The 18,107-nt window shown below is 43.9% G+C and overlaps 2 protein-coding genes across 11 annotated transcripts in view; one reads left to right on the forward strand and one right to left on the reverse strand.

Annotated features, from left to right (window-relative positions):
• Positions 1–10,158, forward strand: part of CABYR (calcium binding tyrosine phosphorylation regulated) — a 19,594-nt gene extending 9,436 nt beyond the window's left edge. Inside the window, exons 2-7 of one of the 3 annotated variants that reach the window (XM_025213945.1) lie at positions 1,217–1,748; positions 2,087–2,268; positions 2,369–2,422; positions 4,336–5,283; positions 6,763–7,389; positions 8,936–10,158. In XM_025213945.1, coding sequence (XP_025069730.1) covers positions 1,525–1,748; positions 2,087–2,268; positions 2,369–2,422; positions 4,336–5,283; positions 6,763–7,385 — 2,031 coding nt within the window. In that variant the 5' untranslated portion in view covers positions 1,217–1,524 and the 3' untranslated portion in view covers positions 7,386–7,389; positions 8,936–10,158. Of the gene's footprint in view, positions 1–1,216; positions 1,749–2,086; positions 2,269–2,368; positions 2,423–4,332; positions 5,284–6,762; positions 7,390–8,935 lie in introns of all 3 variants that reach the window. The other 2 variants (XM_025213938.1, XM_025213956.1) reach the window with 2 other exon arrangements.
• Positions 10,159–10,255: 97 nt separating this feature from the next.
• Positions 10,256–18,107, reverse strand: part of OSBPL1A (oxysterol binding protein like 1A) — a 107,153-nt gene continuing 99,301 nt past the window's right edge. For 7 of the 8 annotated variants that reach the window (XM_025213895.1, XM_025213892.1, XM_025213903.1 and 4 more), the window contains 3 exons: positions 15,458–15,548; positions 14,084–14,107; positions 10,256–11,516 (listed from right to left, as the gene is read on the reverse strand). In XM_025213895.1, coding sequence (XP_025069680.1) covers positions 11,414–11,516; positions 14,084–14,107; positions 15,458–15,548 — 218 coding nt within the window. In that variant the 3' untranslated portion in view covers positions 10,256–11,413. The remainder of the gene's footprint in view (positions 11,517–14,083; positions 14,108–15,457; positions 15,549–18,107) is intronic. The other variant, XM_006016382.3, reaches the window with a different exon arrangement.

Raw genomic sequence — 18,107 nt, forward strand, 5'->3', positions numbered from 1 at the left:
GATGGAGCTCATCCGGGCCTGCCGACTTAAAGGTATCCAGTTCTTCCAAATGACTCTGCACCATCTCAGGGTCTATGCATGGTAGTCTGGCGCCTTGCTGCTGCCTTTCTACAACCCCAGTGAGAGACTTGTCGTGCCCCTCACTTAGGAACACTGAGGCAAAGAACTCGTTGAGGAGTTCAGCCTTGTCCCCCCTGTCCGTCACCAATTGTTTCTGCCCATTTAGCAAGGGTCCTATTCCTCTCTGGGCCTTCCTTTTACTCCCAATATATCTAAAAAACAATTTCTTGTTGTCCTGGAAGACAGGTGAAGTCCCAGAGAATGCAAAACACAGTACCTCTCTTTTAAAAAAAAAAGAGTGGAAGGGAGAACGGACCAGTCCCTGTTTCCACTTTTTATGTGCTCCCCTTTTGTCCCTTAGGCTGCCCTGGATTTCTCTGGTCAGCCAGGGAAGCCTCCTGGCCCCTTTCCCTCTTTTGCCTCGCTCGGGGATCGTCTTGCTTTGTGCTCGAAGGATCGTTTCCTTAAGGCACAGCCACCCTTCTTGGGCTCCCATCACTTCAAAACTCCTATTCTGCAGTGCGTCCTTGACTAATAGCCTGAGTTCATTGAAATCGGCTTTCCTAAAGTCTAGCACTTTCACCCTACTAGTTACCTTACCCACTCGACGTCTTATGGTGAATTCTATTATTAGGTGGTCACTGTCCCCCAGATGGCTACCGATCTGTAGGTCCCCAACAGCTAGCTGCCAGAAACACATTTAAGGGAGAAAGGCTGAACCACTGCAACACATGCTGCTGTAGAAAAAAAAAAAAAAAAAAAAAAAGGGTTGGCCTTTTTCAGTTTTTATTGATCCAGACTTGCATCAGACTTCAGAAGCTTATTTGGTAAAGTGGAAGATGGCAATATGGACCCTGGCGGAGGTCTGATTAGAAACACCTGCCTCTCTCCACGCCAGGGAGCTGTTGTCCTCTCTATGCAAGGAAGAACTGGGGCTTGGCATATACTTCTATAAACAGGACAAGCGTTTGAATGGCAGTTGAGGAGGAGGAAGTGGGGAGATGCTGTGACAGACGGGTTTTCAAGCTCAGTCTTCTGCTTCTAGGTGCACTCTGGTGAGGGAGAGCCTGTGGGAGGGCAGGAGTGCACTGGACCTGTGGGGTAAGCGCCTGCATCAGTGCTCAATTTAAATTTTAAATTTATTTTTTTTTTAAAGACTCAAAGCCTCCCTGACAGTGCCGGCTCTTCGCTTTCCCTCCTGCTTCTGCCTGCAAGAAGACTAGAGCCATTCTTCTCTTGCGAGTCCCTCAGAAAGACCCCAGCAGGGTTGGCTGTTCCTAACCCCGGGGGCTCCTCGCTGGAAGCTCTAGGCTGACGGTGTGACCAGGTTCGCCCCGCGGGGGATGCTGGCACCGGCGGAGACCCCTGCTCCGGAGGGAGGGGCTGGCAGAGGTCTTTCCCTCCCCTCCCCAGGGCCGCCGGAGGTGCAGCCCCGCCGCCCCTCGCCTCGAGTCCGCGCACGTGATGCCCTTCGCGCTCGCGGAACGCGCCGCTGTGACTTCTCATTGGCTGGCTCCCAGGCGCGGCCGCGCCCATTTCATTAATGACCCTCTCAGCAGCATTGTGACGCCACAGGCGCGCCGTCATCGTGTGCCCTGCTATAAAAGGCCCAGCGGGCGGCGCTGCTCCCTCAGAGGCTCCGGCGAGGGGCGGCGGAGGGAGCTTTGGAGCAGCCGCGAAGCACGAAGGTGGGGTCGGTGGCGGGGGGAGGGGCGCGGGGTCTGGTTCAGGGCTTCACAGGGGCTCTAGTAGATCCCCATTGCTCCTGAGTCTCGCCCCCTCCCGAGCCGAGGGGCTGAGGGAGGGATGCAGGGGCGCCGGAGGGAGGACCGCCCTCCATGCTCTCGTTCATTCTGGTGGGTGTTTGCGGCTGAGGGCTGGGCTAGGGCTATGACATCACAGTGACGTTAGCAGCAGTTGTGATGACGCCACGCTCCCCGCCCCCCACCACATGCACGCACGCATGCACTCACGCGTACGCATGCTTTGGAAACTGTGCCAGAGATCCCTACCCTGTTCCCGGCAGCTGCGAGACTATCGTTGGCCTGCAGTTGCCGAAGATGTACACTGCGAAGCCCAGGCTGGTTGTCCCCTATGGCCTCAAGACTCTCCTGGAGGGCCTGACCAGGGCCATACTCAAATGCAACCCAAGCAACATCCCCGAGTTCGCCGCGCTCTACTTCCGAGAGCTCACTGCGTTCAGAGGAGGTTTGTGCCCACCCCCGTTGGCTTGCGCTTCCCTTGCGTCGCGGTCTGAGCTCGCGCGCAGCTGCTCGGACTCCGTGCTAACGCATCTCTCTGTTTCCAGAGCACCCAAACGTGGACATCATTGACCTGGTGAGAGAGTTTCATTTTGCTCAAGGTAAGAAAAGTCACCCTGCGCCACCTTGCAAGGCACCGCACACTTCGCTTTAAGTGACAGTGTAGTGCAGAGGAATCTTTCAAACTTGAGTGGACAAGAATACGCCTCGCTGACGTGAACAAGCCACACTGAGCAAGAGTGCTTAAGAACAGGGCTTGATCTACAGGGCAAAGCTCTTTGGGTACAACTTTCCATTCACACTGTAAGCTCCTGAACAGTGCCAGAAGGTGCTTTATTGATGTGCCAATGTGGCTGACTGCTGCAGTGGCTTCCTTAAGTCTTCACACAAGCTGTAGCAGTAGAAATAGGTGCAGCTTAGGCACCATGTGGGTTATATCTTTTTTCTTACATAATGAAGTGTGGAAATTTGAGTTTCCCAAGGGTCTGGTATTGTTTATCTTCATTAATGATTTGGAGGATGGAAGTGAATGCACACTTAATAGATTTGCAGATGACACCTGGGAGGGCAGGGCTAGGACTCAGAATGACCTGAATAAGTGGTCTGAAATCAATTGGATGAAATTCAACAAAAGCAAGTGTTTGCAAGTGTATTTGGGATGGAACCGTTGGATGCACAAATCCAGACTGGGGAATGATTGGCTACGCTGCAGAATTGCAGAGAAGGACCTAGGATTATAGCAGACCACAAACTGTGAGAGAGCCAGGAGTGTGCTTTTGTTGCAGTACAACCCAGTCAGCAATGGGGGCAGGGCTCTACAGGAATGTGTCACTTGCAAATCACAGGAAATACTTTTAAGACCTCACTTAGTGTGTCCAGTTTTGGACCCCACACTTACAAGGGAGAGGTGAACAGATTAGAAAGAGTCTAGAGGAGAGCAACAAAGGCTGTTGGACTATGGGAAATATGTCTTGGAGGACAAACTCAGAAAAACTGGCATGGTTTAGTCTGGAGAAGAGAGGACTGAGGAGGAGCTTTTATAACTGTCTGAATCACTGGGAGGGCGGTACTAAACAGCTAGTGTAGAGGGACTGTGGAGTGACAACAGAGGAGAAAATGTGGGAACCAAGGATTCCTTTACTCTCAGCAGTGTGTTGCAAGCCTGTAACAGATTCTTGAGAGCAGTATGGTCTTTGGGTTCTCACAGCAGGGTTGGATACAAAGGAGGGGAGCTCTGAAAACGTTGCTGACTGAGGGTAAGAGGAACTTAAAGTACTGAGGAACACTTGAGCTGGTGTTCTGTGAGTACATAGTGCGGATCTAAGAACTGAAAGGAAGCAGCGTAGTGTAGAGCCTGAAAGTCCTGGAGTAGGAAACTGAAGAGCTCCTGCTCTTTCATTCTTCAAAGCCCCTTTGTGGATCTTCTCTCCCTCCATCACACCATCCAAAGCTTGCTCAAGTACTATGTCCCTCCTACCCATCACCGTCACACTTCATAAGTGCCATGCACACCAGATTTACGGCATGTTTTCAGATGGAGACATGGATGCTGATGCAATGTGTACATCCAAAGGAACTTGTGTGAATCCAAAAGAATTTTGAGAAACTGGGTATATGCCAAAGCAAATTGTAATTTGACTGCTAAGCACTTTTTTTATTAGCTGGACTGATCTACTATTGGAAAGAGGATTCAACTTTTTTGCTGACTATTTTTTTTTTTTGTACTGTGGTGTGGTAGGTATTTAACCACTAGGTAGTTGAAAAGAGTTTGTCATAGTTTATCACTAATTTTTTTTCATTTTCTGCTGCTTTTATTTTTCATCCATACACAAGAAAGTAAGAGAAAATTGTTTGTCTCAGATCCAGAAGGGCTTGATAAATTCAGTGCAGTGATTAAATGAAGTGTTGTACTGACCGGTTGTGCATGAGGAATTCCCCAGGGCAATAACAATTCTTGTGTTTCATGTCAGTGAAGACACTTGCTAACTTCTTTTCATTTTGCTCTTCTTAGTAGACGGCTTGGCTGAGAGACTATCAGAGAAGAAAACCGAGGCTAGAGACAAGTTTACGCCAGATGCAAATGTGGCATCTCCACTTTTCGACGAACCAAAACGGAAGGAAAAATCTACTGACACTGAGGAGGACCAGCTCCTTGAAGGACCTGTACCTGACTGTAGCGCCAAAACGACGCAATACCCATCAACTCACAGTGAACTTACAGAAAATGAATCGTCCCCAACAGGACCTGAACCTTCATCCCCTAAGGGACCTGACCTTGCTTATGTCCCAGCTGATCCCGCCCAGCTTGCTGCACAGTTGTTAGGTAACAGTGATTCACTTCATTCTCTGAAGGATGTGGCAACAAGCGTGCAGACTCTTCCCGAAGTGTCTATGAGCTCAGAGGACACAACAGCTGTGCCAATAGAAGGGGCTGCTGAAGATGCCACAGTTGTCCCAGCAGCTGAGGGTTCTGCAGAGTCAGTTAGGTCAGAGTCCAGTGCTCAGAGTCAGTCTTCCATGACCAGAGAGCTAGGTTCCTCAGGCAGTCAGGTTGAACAATCAGCCAGTGATACAAACCACGCTCCCTCAATCCCCTTGCAGGAAGAACCACCACCTCCACCTTCCCCACCACCTCCTCCTGACGATCCATTGCAGGCTGCACCTTCCCCCAATGAAATTGAAGTTACATCAACCATTCAGGTTCTGCCAATGAATAACAATGAGGAGGAGCCTGTTACTGAAGGAGAGGTTCCACCTTACATAGAACAGGTTCCACAGAAAATAGTAATTCCCTTTATAGACCAAGTAGCTGGTCTTTTAGAGATTCAGCCCCTACTAAATGCAGGCCAGTTTATATGCACTAAAATCTTAGATCCATCTGCAGTCGATGCAGAATGTGACCCTGAAGGAATGGAAACTACAGCGCAAAAGGCATCAGCTGAACCAGGTTATGTTATATCAGGTAAGAAAGTCAGATGTTTATGTCAACTTCCTGTTCCAGGTTCTAACAACTGTAACTTGTGAGGTAGCTGTAAAATGTGAAAGCACCTATGTCAGTGCTATGCATGGTAGAAACCAAACTTTCTGGCTTTGGGGCATGTGGAGAGGTATAGGCCACAACAGCAGTCATCAGCCTTAGTGCACATGTATTAGATCTTTCTCTGCAATTTGTTCCAAGATGTGTGACGGGTTATGAGCAAGACGGATTGTTGCTCCTGCATTAATATGCCCTGCTGCAGAGATGGGTTTGCAGGTTCCCACTTGATTTGCTGTGGCCTTGAAGGATAGGTTGCACTTCAGGCACCACTGTGGGGCATGCAAATGCCAAGCAGCAGGTGGTGGCCACTTCCTTTCAACCGGGATGAGTTTTGTTCAAGACAAGCCACACATTTTGAAGCAGATGTAAGAGAATCTAAGATGTAATACACATGCCCTGTGGCTGCATAAGGGTTACTGGTGTCCGTAGTTTCAGATGTCCTCACTTTGCAAGATTTGAGGTCCCAGCAATTGCATTAACATAGGTGTTTTGCATTTAAAACAAGAAATGGTGGTGGTTGCCTGCGCTGTCCTCTGGGTCCAGAGAACTTCTGCAGATGAGATGGGGGTGGGTGCACTAGCACCAGTCCACTGAGGGTTCAGGGTTGCTGCAGATGGCAAGAGGTCTGCCACTTTTTGGCGAGGTGCGGTTTGTATAAATTCCTACTGACAAGCGCCTTAACCAGATTCTTTTCCTAGCTGCACAACCCCTGAGTCCTCCATCTGGGACAAGTGTCCAGCTCACCTATCCTAATCCCAGCTGGAGAAGCCCTCCAGTGTCACCCGTCTGCCTGATTCCTCTTACTACTGCAGATACCCTTCTCAGCTCTTCCCAAGCCCCAAGGAGAGTAGAGGTGATAAACCCTATCAAAGCATGGTACAGAAGAGTGTTTTCATTAAGACAAAAGAGCCCATGTGGCTGAAATCAAGAAAAGCATTGTATCCTGTGGCATGGTGCTGTAGTTCTGGTGTGAAGGAGCTGGTTCAGTCCAAGTCCCCACTTTCAGTTACTTGAAAACTTTCTGGCTCAAATTCTGCTTTGAAGCTTCAAGATGCTGCTGCATATCAGTGTGGATGTAGCAGCATCTTTCTATTTGGAAAGTTTCGTGTTTAAAGCAAAACTCAACTTTGCCCTTGGCTTGGCAAAGCTGCCAGTCACCAGGGAAATTTCTAGACCATTAGTAGCTGGTGAAGCGAAGGACTTGGATCACCTCCTGGCCCACAAATGCAGCATCATGTTTCCACAATGCAACACTTCATTTCAGCTCCATTTGCCACCAAACCACCTTCTCAGACATGCTTTCTTATGGCATTTGTAAGTATTGCAAGTCCAAGCATACAACATGTTTATGTTTGCCATTCATAGCTCCTGATACCAGCAATTTCTTAAATTTTTATTTTATAGCAATGGCAACAAGCGAAGCAGGACAACCACCACCATATTCTAATGTGTGGACTCTCTATTGTCTAACTGATTTGAGTCAACAAGGTCGAAAGTCACCACCACCCCTTCCTCCTGCGGGAACTGGTGCTCCTTATCCCCAAGCAACCCTCTATATATCTAGTGGGAAGGAGCAACAACAGGTCCTACAGCAACAGATGACACAAGGTCAACAAGTATCCTCTCCAACTTATGTGATGACTGAAGAAAGCAAGCAGGGAAATGCACCACCTTTCATTTTGGTGGGCTCTACTGTACAGAATGCACAGGACTGGAAATCTATTCCTGGCCATGCTGTCCTTGCACAGCAAGATGCTAGTGTTGTGAGGAGATTCACCACAGTACCTATACCCGTGGCCAGAGCAGCTGATCTGAAAACAGTCACACCAAACCCCAATCCTAATTCTGCACAGGAACCTGCCAGACCACCAACCCCCGTTTTTCTTTCAGTTGCCATACCCCTGGATGATGTAATGTCTGCTAAGAGGGGCTCAGGCGATAAGCAAGCAAATCCTTTTGCAGGAAGCTATGGCATTGCAGGAGAGATTACATTTACTTCTGCCTTGGTTCGCCGAGCAGACTCATGAGAAGGTAGGCCTGGTTTTAAACTGGGTGCTAAGTTCACTTGCTTATGCCGTTTAGACTCTGCTAAACACACCAGGCACTTAGACCAACCTGAATTTCTGAAATGTTAAGCTCAGAGCAAGCTGTCACAAGTGGGCATGTAAAAGCAGTAGCTCAACTTGCATTAAGCTGGCTTCTAGTATAAATAAGGTCAAGTAGGATACTGGGGAGGAGAATGTGATGCATTGGGCCTGGAGAAGTCTTACTTCTCATAACTTTCAAGAGTAGAAAGGAAGACCTCAGTTGCAGGTAGACTTTTCTTCTCCCCACTCTTTCAAAGAGCTGAACACATCTGAATATTCAGAGTATTTTTACAGGTTGATAGCCATTTTTTTTGTATCTTGTAAATATAAAACCTATGTTTAGGAAGAAAATAATAGTGCAGCTATGTAAAAGAATGGCTTTCCTAGTGGAGGGAAAGACAACCTTTGTGTACTGTGTGCAGCTGGTATTTCATAGCTTTCATTTGGAAGGTATCAACCACACAGCCAGAAAAGTTGTAGGCAAGGGAGGGATTCTTATACAAGGAAAAACAGTCTTGGCCAACTATGTGCTTAGTACTCCATTTCTGTTGGGTAAACTTCTTCAGAAGCTGTAAAGGGCTGCAGTAATGTCCTATCCCATCTTCCCCACCTCCCCTAATGCTTTATAAGCAGGGAAGAAGTTGCAGGAGAAAGGAAAGCATACATAAATATGCTAAATTTATTTAGATAGGTTATTATAGTGCAGCTTCTAGTACTTATGTCTAAAAAGTTAAATTTGGGAAGGAAGATGAGAACTTACCTTTAGCAGCATCATATCATTACCAGATTTATTTCAATTTAATCCCACTGTATGAGTTTGGCCCACAGCCTTTAAAAGACACCACGTGCTTATGGACTTGGCCTGTTTTAAAAGTAGGTTTATCTACTTAAGTCTTCCTGACTATAACAATTGAGCTCTTGTTTATTCCTTGAAGCATCTTCCCTGTAGTGACTCCTGCAGTCCCATGGAGTTGAACAGTATTTTTCCTCCACTAGTTCTGCTGAATGATGTTCACACCTCAGCTTGACTCCTTTTCCTGTGTACTTAACAACAGGTCTCACAGCCATGGCTTAATTAAATTTCCAACCAAGATAGCAGCAGTAGTTAAGCCTGTGCCATTGTAGTTATGGAGGCTATTCACATTGCTCTGGCATAGCTAGATCTGAATGATTTTCTGGAATAAGAGTTTGCTGGCCTGTTTGCCCAGTAAACTATGCTTGAAGCCTATACTAATCTAGTTTAAGATGAATTTTTTCAACACATGGTTGAAAAAAAGCTAGCAAACAATGTAAAATTAAAGGATACATTTTAATAACCTGGAGGGGCCTTCTAATCATTGGTTTTAAACTTTGATATGGCCAGTGTTCACAATTTACCATCTTATCATTAACTAGATGCTCTAGCAGCATATAAGCAACTATGTTGCTTTAGAGGAAACAATATTATGTTCAGTGCACTCTTAAGTAAACTCTTTTCTTTCTCAAAACAGGTAAGAGATGCCCTTTGGATATCACTGTGGAATGGAATATGCATCTTAAAGAATAAAACTGATTAACTTAAATACAAGGACCCAATAAAATTAAATACCAACAATCAGGGTTTTTTTAATGCATGTCATGGCTATTAGGTAGCACACTGCATCATATAGGTTGTTCCTGAGAAGTCAGTCAAATTTCCATTGTTCCCATTTGAAGAAAAAAGAAACTGAGTTGGTATAATACCCATTCTCCATAGCACGTAACTTAGGAATGCAGTGTAAGAGTAAATCATCTCTTATTATTCTTGGTTCAAGATATATGGATGACTAGATGAAGGTGTTATTTCATAGGCAAGGTAAGAGGAAAAATTAGCCTGGTACAACTTATAACAAAAATTACACTTCTACTCTAAAAAGGGTCTGTGTCCAATATACACACCAGGAATTGAAAACTAGCTTCCATTTTATTTGAACTCCAGAAGCAGAGGAAAGGAACCAAGTGCTATACGCAATAGTCTATGTTTAGAGGTGTTGGTGAAATAGCACCTTGCGTGCCAATTACCTGGAAGACAGTGCACCCATTTTGGTAGGACTTGACTTTAGATAGGGGCAATGATTTTTTTCCCCCACTCTTAAGCTTTGTAGACATGAAGGGTAGCACTGGGGAGAGTCTCCACCCTGAAATTTAAAATGGCTTCATAAGATCATTTAGACCCCAGCCACTATTACTCCAACAGAGCAGTTAGGAAATGTCAATGCCACAGACATTTGACAGCATCACGTTTCAGCCAAACCAATCAAACAGCTCCAAGGAATAAATATTAGATCATTAAGTTGTCACTGAGTATATGTTAAAACAACTCAGAGAAGCTGAGAAATATTACATTAGATGAACTCCTTGGAATGGATGGTTTTAAGGAACTGTAAGACAAGCTTTCTATGGGTGCTAGCAGCTTGCATTATGACAAAGGTTACTAGTGCTGAGCTAGCACACGAGGTAACCAAATCTGGCTCCCAACACTTGCTATTCCAGTAAACCTACTGAAAGTCACAGAGAAGCCATGTCCCTGAGAACATGACCTGGACTGTAGGACAGATTCCTTGTTGGGTGTGATTTGGGGCCGGATGGTTAGGAGGAGGTACAGAGTACAGTTTGATACGGAAATTTTTAAAATGAAAAACTACTAAGAGCACCATGTTCAGATCCTTTAGACTAACAATCACATGGGGTAATTTCACAGAAGGAAAAGGGCTCTGCTCTGAAGCTAGTATGCATTACATGACCCATTTGAATCCCACCCACCCACCTTTCAGGAAAAAAAAAGTCTCAGAACACTTTAAAGCCTTTATTCAGTAGCAGTTAAATTATTCATATTAACACTAACCTCCAGACCGCAGTTAAAATATTATACAAAGAGCAGCTAGCCCTCTGGAAGCTCTGTACCCTGGTTCTATATAAATGTATTTCCTCAACATAATGCACCCCAAGTAAAGGGGTAAAAGCTGCTGTGTACAGTAGTCTCCATGCAGGTGCCTTACTGACCGAAATGCACAAGACCTCCCCCGAAGGAGCTGTTTGTACAGTACACACAGGTGCATGTTTCCTCCAGTAGTAATGTTCTACTGGGTCCTGATTCTTTGTTTTTAAAAGGTTTTTGCCATTCTGCAATGGTGCCAAGCACCCCACAATTTAGTGCATTAAACAGATTTTTTAAAAACTTGTTACTAGTGTGCAGTTCAAAAATCAAAACTTGCAAATATTGAAATGGCTCTTAATTCCTTCAGCAAAATGAAGTGTGTAACAAAAACAAGAGGACAAATCCAAAACGCACTGCACTAAACATGGAATAAATACCTTGGAGTAATGTTACCAGCTGAACTGACTTCATCAACATTCTGGGGACAGTAATTTTTCTAGAATCACTGACCAGAATTCAGAATTCTAAGGAGCTATCTTAGTAAAGAAATCCACTGTATGAAAATTAAGGAGGTCTTTACAAAAAGGAAAAAAAAAAAAATGATGTGCTCTTCTCTAGCTTTAAGCACAGCATACTGCAATTCATACATGTGCTCCTAAACATTCATGTCACAATAATGTCATGTCTGTCCATGTCATCTCAAAAGGTTTCAATTGTGCCAACGTAGTTGTTAAAAGAAAGGATTCACAGAACATCTGATGATGTTCTATTTCCTATACACCAAGACCTAATATAGGTGTATTCAGCAAATATGGTAGCACTAAACTATGACAACAATTGAATCTTTTTTTTTTTTTCCATCCAAGAACCACCCTCAAGTATTTCAGAACCCAAAGCAAGCATGGTTTCTGAGGGCTTTCAGGTCCTGTACCACCATATTTCACTGCTGGAGATGCTTAATATTTGGTTTAATAACTTGTCAGTTTTTCCAGGAGATGAGTAGAAACAATAAAGAGAACATAAAAAACAGATTAAGACTTATTTGCATTATCCATGGGTTCCTTACTGCATTTTAGTAAATATCAGGTAAATTAAAGTAGTTTCTGTCCCAGTAGTTGCCAGAATACAGCCAGTCCTGTGCTCCAGTGTAGGGGTTAGGACCTTGATGAAACCATCTGTAAAAGAAGACAGTAATTCTGCAAAATCCAAATACATCTTGCTGAAGTTCAAAACTGCTTTGCCGTAGCTCCACATTTAACTTCCAAACTAGTCTATGGAGACTTCCTGCAATGCACCCAGTTTTAATTCAACTCGATGCATCTTGAATTGCTAGATTTCTCCTGTCAGTTGAAAACAACGCTATTGTTGTGCTGCTAAGTAAGGTGCAGACTATTTACAATAAATTTATTCTACTCCAAAGCAATTTTGAACAAGTTTTCTTGGCATGCAAGTAAAGAGTTAAATCATTTCTTGCAAGACATGAACACCACAAGCACTGCATTCCTGAAACTAGAGGTTGGTTACTTCACCAGCACCTAGGATTTCCCCAACTTTCTGAAGGACTTGTTTTGCCAAGTAGCAAATATCAGTGCACAAACACACTGGCATGTAGTACCTTGCCAGGACATGCTGCTGGTCTCCTTTATTTTATTTCCATTTTCTCAACTAGCTGCAGGCTGGTCTCATTTATTTTATTTCCATTTTCTCAACTAGCTGCTTTGCCTGTTCCTAGAAGTGCTTTAAAACCACCATTTTGCAATCTGCATGTATACTGTACAGAACTGGAAACTTGCATACACAAAAGGTTAACTTGTAAGTCATACCAAGGTCATACATACTATTTAAGAACCCTTGTGGTATAGAGTGCAGTCCCATTTATGGCTTGGGTGTCAGCCACTCTGCTCCTCTTAACTCTTATATATACACGAGTAATAATTACAGCAAAAACTGCCACTTAGGAGATCACTGATCACTCTGCTCCCCTGCAAAACCAACATACTTATTTTTGATATAACGTGCATTGTCAGCCTTATTAATCCTCCGTCTCAAATTGCTTTTAAAAATCTGTGCTCAGTTACTCATCCCTGCTTCACAGCAGTGGCATACAGCTTGCTGAAGTGTACACTTTTTTTTTTCTCTTTTAAAATTTGCCTGCTCTATTTATGCCGTGATTACTGTTTACTTGGCAAACTACCCCTCCTGTGATCTCCTTCTGTGGTTAAACACGCCCATCAGCTTCCTTCCGGGGCTTGGTTAGTGGTCAAACACACCCATCAACCAAACTTTTGCTCCTCTTTTCTGTGAAACAAAGGCAATTGCTTTCTAAAAGTAAAGACCATAAGGTTTTTACCTATTTTAAGAATGGAAGAGCTAGCATATTGGGGTGTTTTGGTTTTAGATTTAGCTTGTTAGATATAATAGGATTCCATTTATATATTGACCTTAAATCATCATATATTCTAACAGATAGTTCTACTGTATAATAGAATCACGTGCCAAATTCCTGGATCCAAACAGAACATTCACTATGCCTTGTACAAACCATGGCTGATAAAGCGAATATCCAAGAACTGATGCAATTCTTGTACTGAACAAAGTCAAGGCAAGCAAGCTACAGGATGTGGCAGAATGGTTTCACTGATTACATCTGATCCACTACTACCAAGTTCTGCACATAAGAGTTGTGCTATACTAGGAGGATTTAGCTTACTAAAGGAAGTAGTAATAGAAAGTGTCCATGTACCCCATATGAGGGATATGGGGTATACCTATATCAGCATTAACTTGAAGGGGTTGGTCAAGAGTAAGTGATAGCCAGTATTGGTTTCCCACATTCACAGGCTGTCGTGTTTTTGTGCAAGGCACAGTCCTTGCTCCAAGGAGCTTACAGGGAATACAAAGACACTGATCAAGATTTTTCAAGTGTGATGAGCAATTTTGGGTGCCCAACTAGGGTGATCTCTTTTTTTTTTTTTTTTTTTTAAATATCAAACACTCATGCTTCTGCCCTTTGACAGATGTCAGACTGGGCAACCAAAATAAGCCAATCACTTTTGAAAATCCTAACCTTTGTGAAGAATGACAGCCAGAGGAAAAAAAAAAAATAGGGTTACTGCCCCAGAGTGTATTTTCCTGCAGTGAGCAAATAGAAGCAACAGCTGCATTATAGATGAAATGCTTCAGATAAGTATAGCTGGCTTCCTGGAAATAAGCAGAAACGTACCTCTAGTGAGTTTGGAGTATTTTCTACACTATTTTCTCGTAAGTCTTAATGCGGAGGGAACAGATCATTCTACTTGCCACCATCTTAACTGAATCACCTTGTCAAAAGTGCCAAATAGAAGTAATCTGATCAATGACTGTAATCCTAAATATCACCAGAATTTTACCTTCTTACTCCATATTAAAAAAACAAACACGCAAAAAAAAGCCCCCCCCCAAAGCCCTGAGGTGTTTTTTATTAAAAATACTGGGGAAAACTAACAGGAAGCATCTGGAACCCCCATGTACCTGCTGCAGTTACTGTATAAGGAAATCCTTATAAAGTAAAGACACCTAACACCCTTGATTGTCCATAATCAAAGCAGGGAAGGGGACCCCCCCCAAAAAAATCAAGGGTATCAAGGACTTCACTATGTTATTCAGAAGAATTAGAAAGATGTTGCTCTGTGCTAGTCTTAGGAAAGAAAGCCAAGCACTTCAGGAGAGCAAGCATAAAAACAAGAGTCAGACAAGTCCAAACCTGGGACCCAGGGCTGATGGATGACTTCAGTTGCAAGAGAAAAAATAAAGCAATTTAGTGTTACAGCTAGACAGACATTCTAGTCAACACACTCTCTAGATTAAGCATTTTAAACACCCAGACTGAGTGAGTGGGAAAGGGTATGGGCTCTCAGTTGTGGCATAGCGTCTAACCTAAAAGTTATCTAAAACTCTTCAATCTTCTGTAGAGAAGAGCAGGTAGGAAGAGACCATCATTGCTGGTGTATTAAGCAAAAACCCTGTCATGTCACACTAGATGCAGTTTGTCAATATGCCTTTTTAAAAAGGTTTATATCTCAGCTTATTTTAAAACTGGCTCTTCTGCCCCATCTCACATACGAGTTTCCAAAGCCTCCTTAAATTTTCCTCTTGGAGACATGAACCAGTAACTAACGCTGAATGCAGCACTTCGGTTACAGCATCAACATGGGCTGCAAAGTTTTCTTGAAGTGGAGGAAAACAATTCAAAAGGCCTTCTAGTTACCAAGCTAGCCAGGATACAAGAAAAAAACCTGTAGCAGTCAAGTTTCTCAACTAGTTAATTTAATCTATTGTGCCGACTTGCAGAAAGCAAAACACAAGACCTGGCAGAAGGTAGGACTGGGTGGCACCTTAAAAATAACATTCAGAGACACATGAGCTCTAAGTGCAACAAGTGCCTATAAAACTCTTGCTTCTTTGAATCAGTTAATTCTCTCAGGTACCTCCCTGCACTATGTTCTCCCTGACTTCAGACTAACATGGCCAACTGCCTCTAGATATGAAAGTAATGTTTCACAGACGCACAGTCTTAAGTGCTTTCTAATGTTGTCCTTGGACAAGGAGCAATCATTTGATCAATTTTTGGTCTCTGGCACAAGTGTGCACGAAAAGGAATAAAAACAAATGGATGTGGGCAGTTCTCGATAAGAAACTACCGAATTCAATGGTTAGCTGGAAGAGAGCAACTTATTAGGTATTCTCTTCTCCCTGGAGCTAGGCATGCTGCTGCCTCAGGTTTCCATCTGCTGCAAGCCTAGGGAACTAAAACCCAAACCATACCCACAGTACGCAGCACATGTACATTGTGGTCAGGGTAAAATATCAGAAAGGCAACAAGTATTGCCTTGAGCAAGTGTCAGTTGTAAACAGCTCTATTTACGAGAGAGCTGAGTGATGGAAGGCTGGAAGTACGACTGACCCTAGCTTGGCCTTGTGCATTCCTTTGGAAACACTACCAAAGTTTTGACCATGCTTTCAAAGTGTGGTAGCAGTAAAGCTGAAGCTCTAATTCGGCAGGCAACTGAAAACAGACACTGTCAATGGAGCCTGACAGTTACCCTGAATGTTCAAACACTTTGCCTTGCGTACTAACCTTGTTTTCCAGTCTTCTTCAGTCTTGGAGCGGTTTTTGCGAGCAGCCCTTTGTTTCTCTTCTAGCCGTTTCTTTTCTTCACTGGCTAAATCTGAAAAAGCAACAGAATTAAAAACAGACAAGTTTACAGATGACACCAACTTCAGAGAAAAGTAGATACACTGAAAGAGAGGGTTAGGATTCAACAAGGCCTTGACAAATTAGAGGATTGGACCAAAACAGATCTCATGAAGTTCAATAAGTACAAGTGCAAAGTCCTGCACTTGGGATGGAATAATCCAATTCACCCAACTGAATAAGCAGCAGGTCTGCAGAAGACAACCTGGGGGTTCCTGTGGACAATAAGCTGAATGAGCCAAAAAGCACGTCCTTGTAGCAGAGAAAGCCAATGGCATCCTGGGCTGCATCTATAGGAACGTTGCCAGGAGATTGAGGGAAGCGATTACTCCCCTCTATTCTGCACTGGTGAGGCCACATCTGGAGTACAGTTTTGGGTCCCCCACTACAGAAAGGATGTGGACAAATTGGAGAGAGTCCAGCAGAGGGCAACCAACAAGGTTGGGGGGTTTGGGCACATAACATACAAGAGGCTGAGGGAACAGGGCTTAGTCTGGAGAAGGGACGACTAGAGGGGAGATTTAAGAGCAGCCTTCAAGTATCTGAAGGGTAGTTTCAAAGAGGATGGAGCTAGACTGTTCTCAGTGGCAGCAGATGACTGAAGAAGGAGCAATGGCCTCAAGCTGCAGTAAGGGAAGTTTAGGTTAGATATTAGGAAAAAAAACAAAACAAAAAAAAAACCAAACTCATGAGGAGAGTGTAAAGCACGGAAGCAGGCTACCCAGAGAAGCTGTGGAATCTCCATCCTTGGAGGTTTTTAAGAGCTGGCTAGACAGCCTGGGCTAGAATGAATAGTTGGGGCTAGTCCCGCTTTGAGCAGAGTGTTGGTCTAGACAGTGTTTCCCAGCCAGCCTGCTGCAGCACAGAAGTGTGCCGTCAGAAATGAACAGGTGCACCGCAGAATTTTGCCATGGCAACGAGCTACAATAGTTTTGAGGATGGGGAATGCCTTAACAGGTCTGCCGCAAAAAATTAATGTAAGTGTGTGTCGGGCTGGAAAAGGTTGGGAAACAGGTCTAGATGACCTCCTGAGGTCCCTTCCAACTCAAATTTTCTATTATTCCAATTAAAAAAGAAGTGTACTATTAGGGAGAGATTTTCCCAAGAAGTTTTACAGCTATACTGATGGCTCAGCTGCTGTGTCTAATACTAGCATGTGACAGAATAAACCCATTTAAAGAACAAATCTAAAATAGAGTACGGGGACCGAGTTGTAGCGACAGGATCAGCCAGTCCGATTTGGATCCTTAGTAGTTTGCTGTGCCATGGCCTAAGATCCCTGAGAATTTTGTTTGTGTTAATTGATCCACCCGAGACATCCTCCAGAAAGGCAAATGGATAAGACAGCAGGATGGATTGAGGAAGTCTGCAGGCAGTTTCCAGCTGTGCCTCCAGTTGTATGACCCTGCACAAGCCTCTGTTGTGTGCCTCCGTTGGTTTTCCATAAAGATGAGGAAAATAGTATTCTTAACCTGGCAGAGAAGGTGCTAGGATACAATCATTCTTGTTGGACAGGTATTAGCATACCATGGTGATGCAGCCTCTTAAGCACACAGAACAAATCACTGAAACTCTTAACAGAAAGGGTACTCCAGTCCATGATGCATGCCATCTGCCAGTTCACTACACATTTTTGAGTGAATTTCAGTGAGATCATATGCACTTGTCTTCCAAAAGGAGACTGGCAAAACCTTCAGAAAGCATTTAATGGACAGTTTAAAGTTGTTCCCAAAAGGTTCTCCTGATCCAGACTCCTGTGAGTGTGTTACCCAGTGTCTTATTGCAGCCATCCACCCACAGGAGTAAAACTGTCAAACAAACAGATATAATGGTAACTGTACGACAGAGCTCAAAGATGGATGTTACCGAATGTGTTACTATAGTAAGAAAATAATGCAGTTCTATGTAGATGCTTTGGATCAGTAGGGATGCAATGAGCTATGGTGCCAGTCTCACTGACTGTACAAACAGTATGATATACAGGGCAAAATATACTGGCTTGAGTTTGGGGGGGGGGAAGGAATATCAACTCAGCTTCTGCTCACTTAAGTCTAAGATCATATTACTGATAACTGAAAAGGCCACCCAAGCACCTGGCATTGTAATACCTAGCTCTTCTCATTTCCTTTAAAGCAGATTGTAGTTGTGGAACAAGGGGGACTTGGATGTGATAGTTTAGATAGGGATGATCCTGTCTCAAGTAGGGCATTGAACTAGATTATCTTTGGAGGTCCCTTCCATCCCTACAATTCTATGAGTTTAAAGTGTCTGGAGATCTATGAAGTAATTATTTCATTCTATAGATGAGGAAAATGGAGACAGAAGAGAAGTAACTTGCCTGAAAATCATCAGGAAGCCAGACAGTAGGGGACAGAACCCAGGCCTTACAAGTCTCCAAGTGTGAACTCTAACCACAAGGGTAATAATGCTCTTAAAAAAAAGCTAGATAAAAAAAAAAAAAAAAAAAATCAGGCATCAGACAAGGGGAAGACTATTTGTCTCTTCTCCTTAAATCCTCCACACCAGAAGCAGC

Source organism: Alligator sinensis, unplaced genomic scaffold (assembly GCF_000455745.1).
Source record: "Alligator sinensis unplaced genomic scaffold, ASM45574v1 scaffold117_1, whole genome shotgun sequence".
Taxonomy (NCBI): domain Eukaryota; kingdom Metazoa; phylum Chordata; order Crocodylia; family Alligatoridae; genus Alligator; species Alligator sinensis.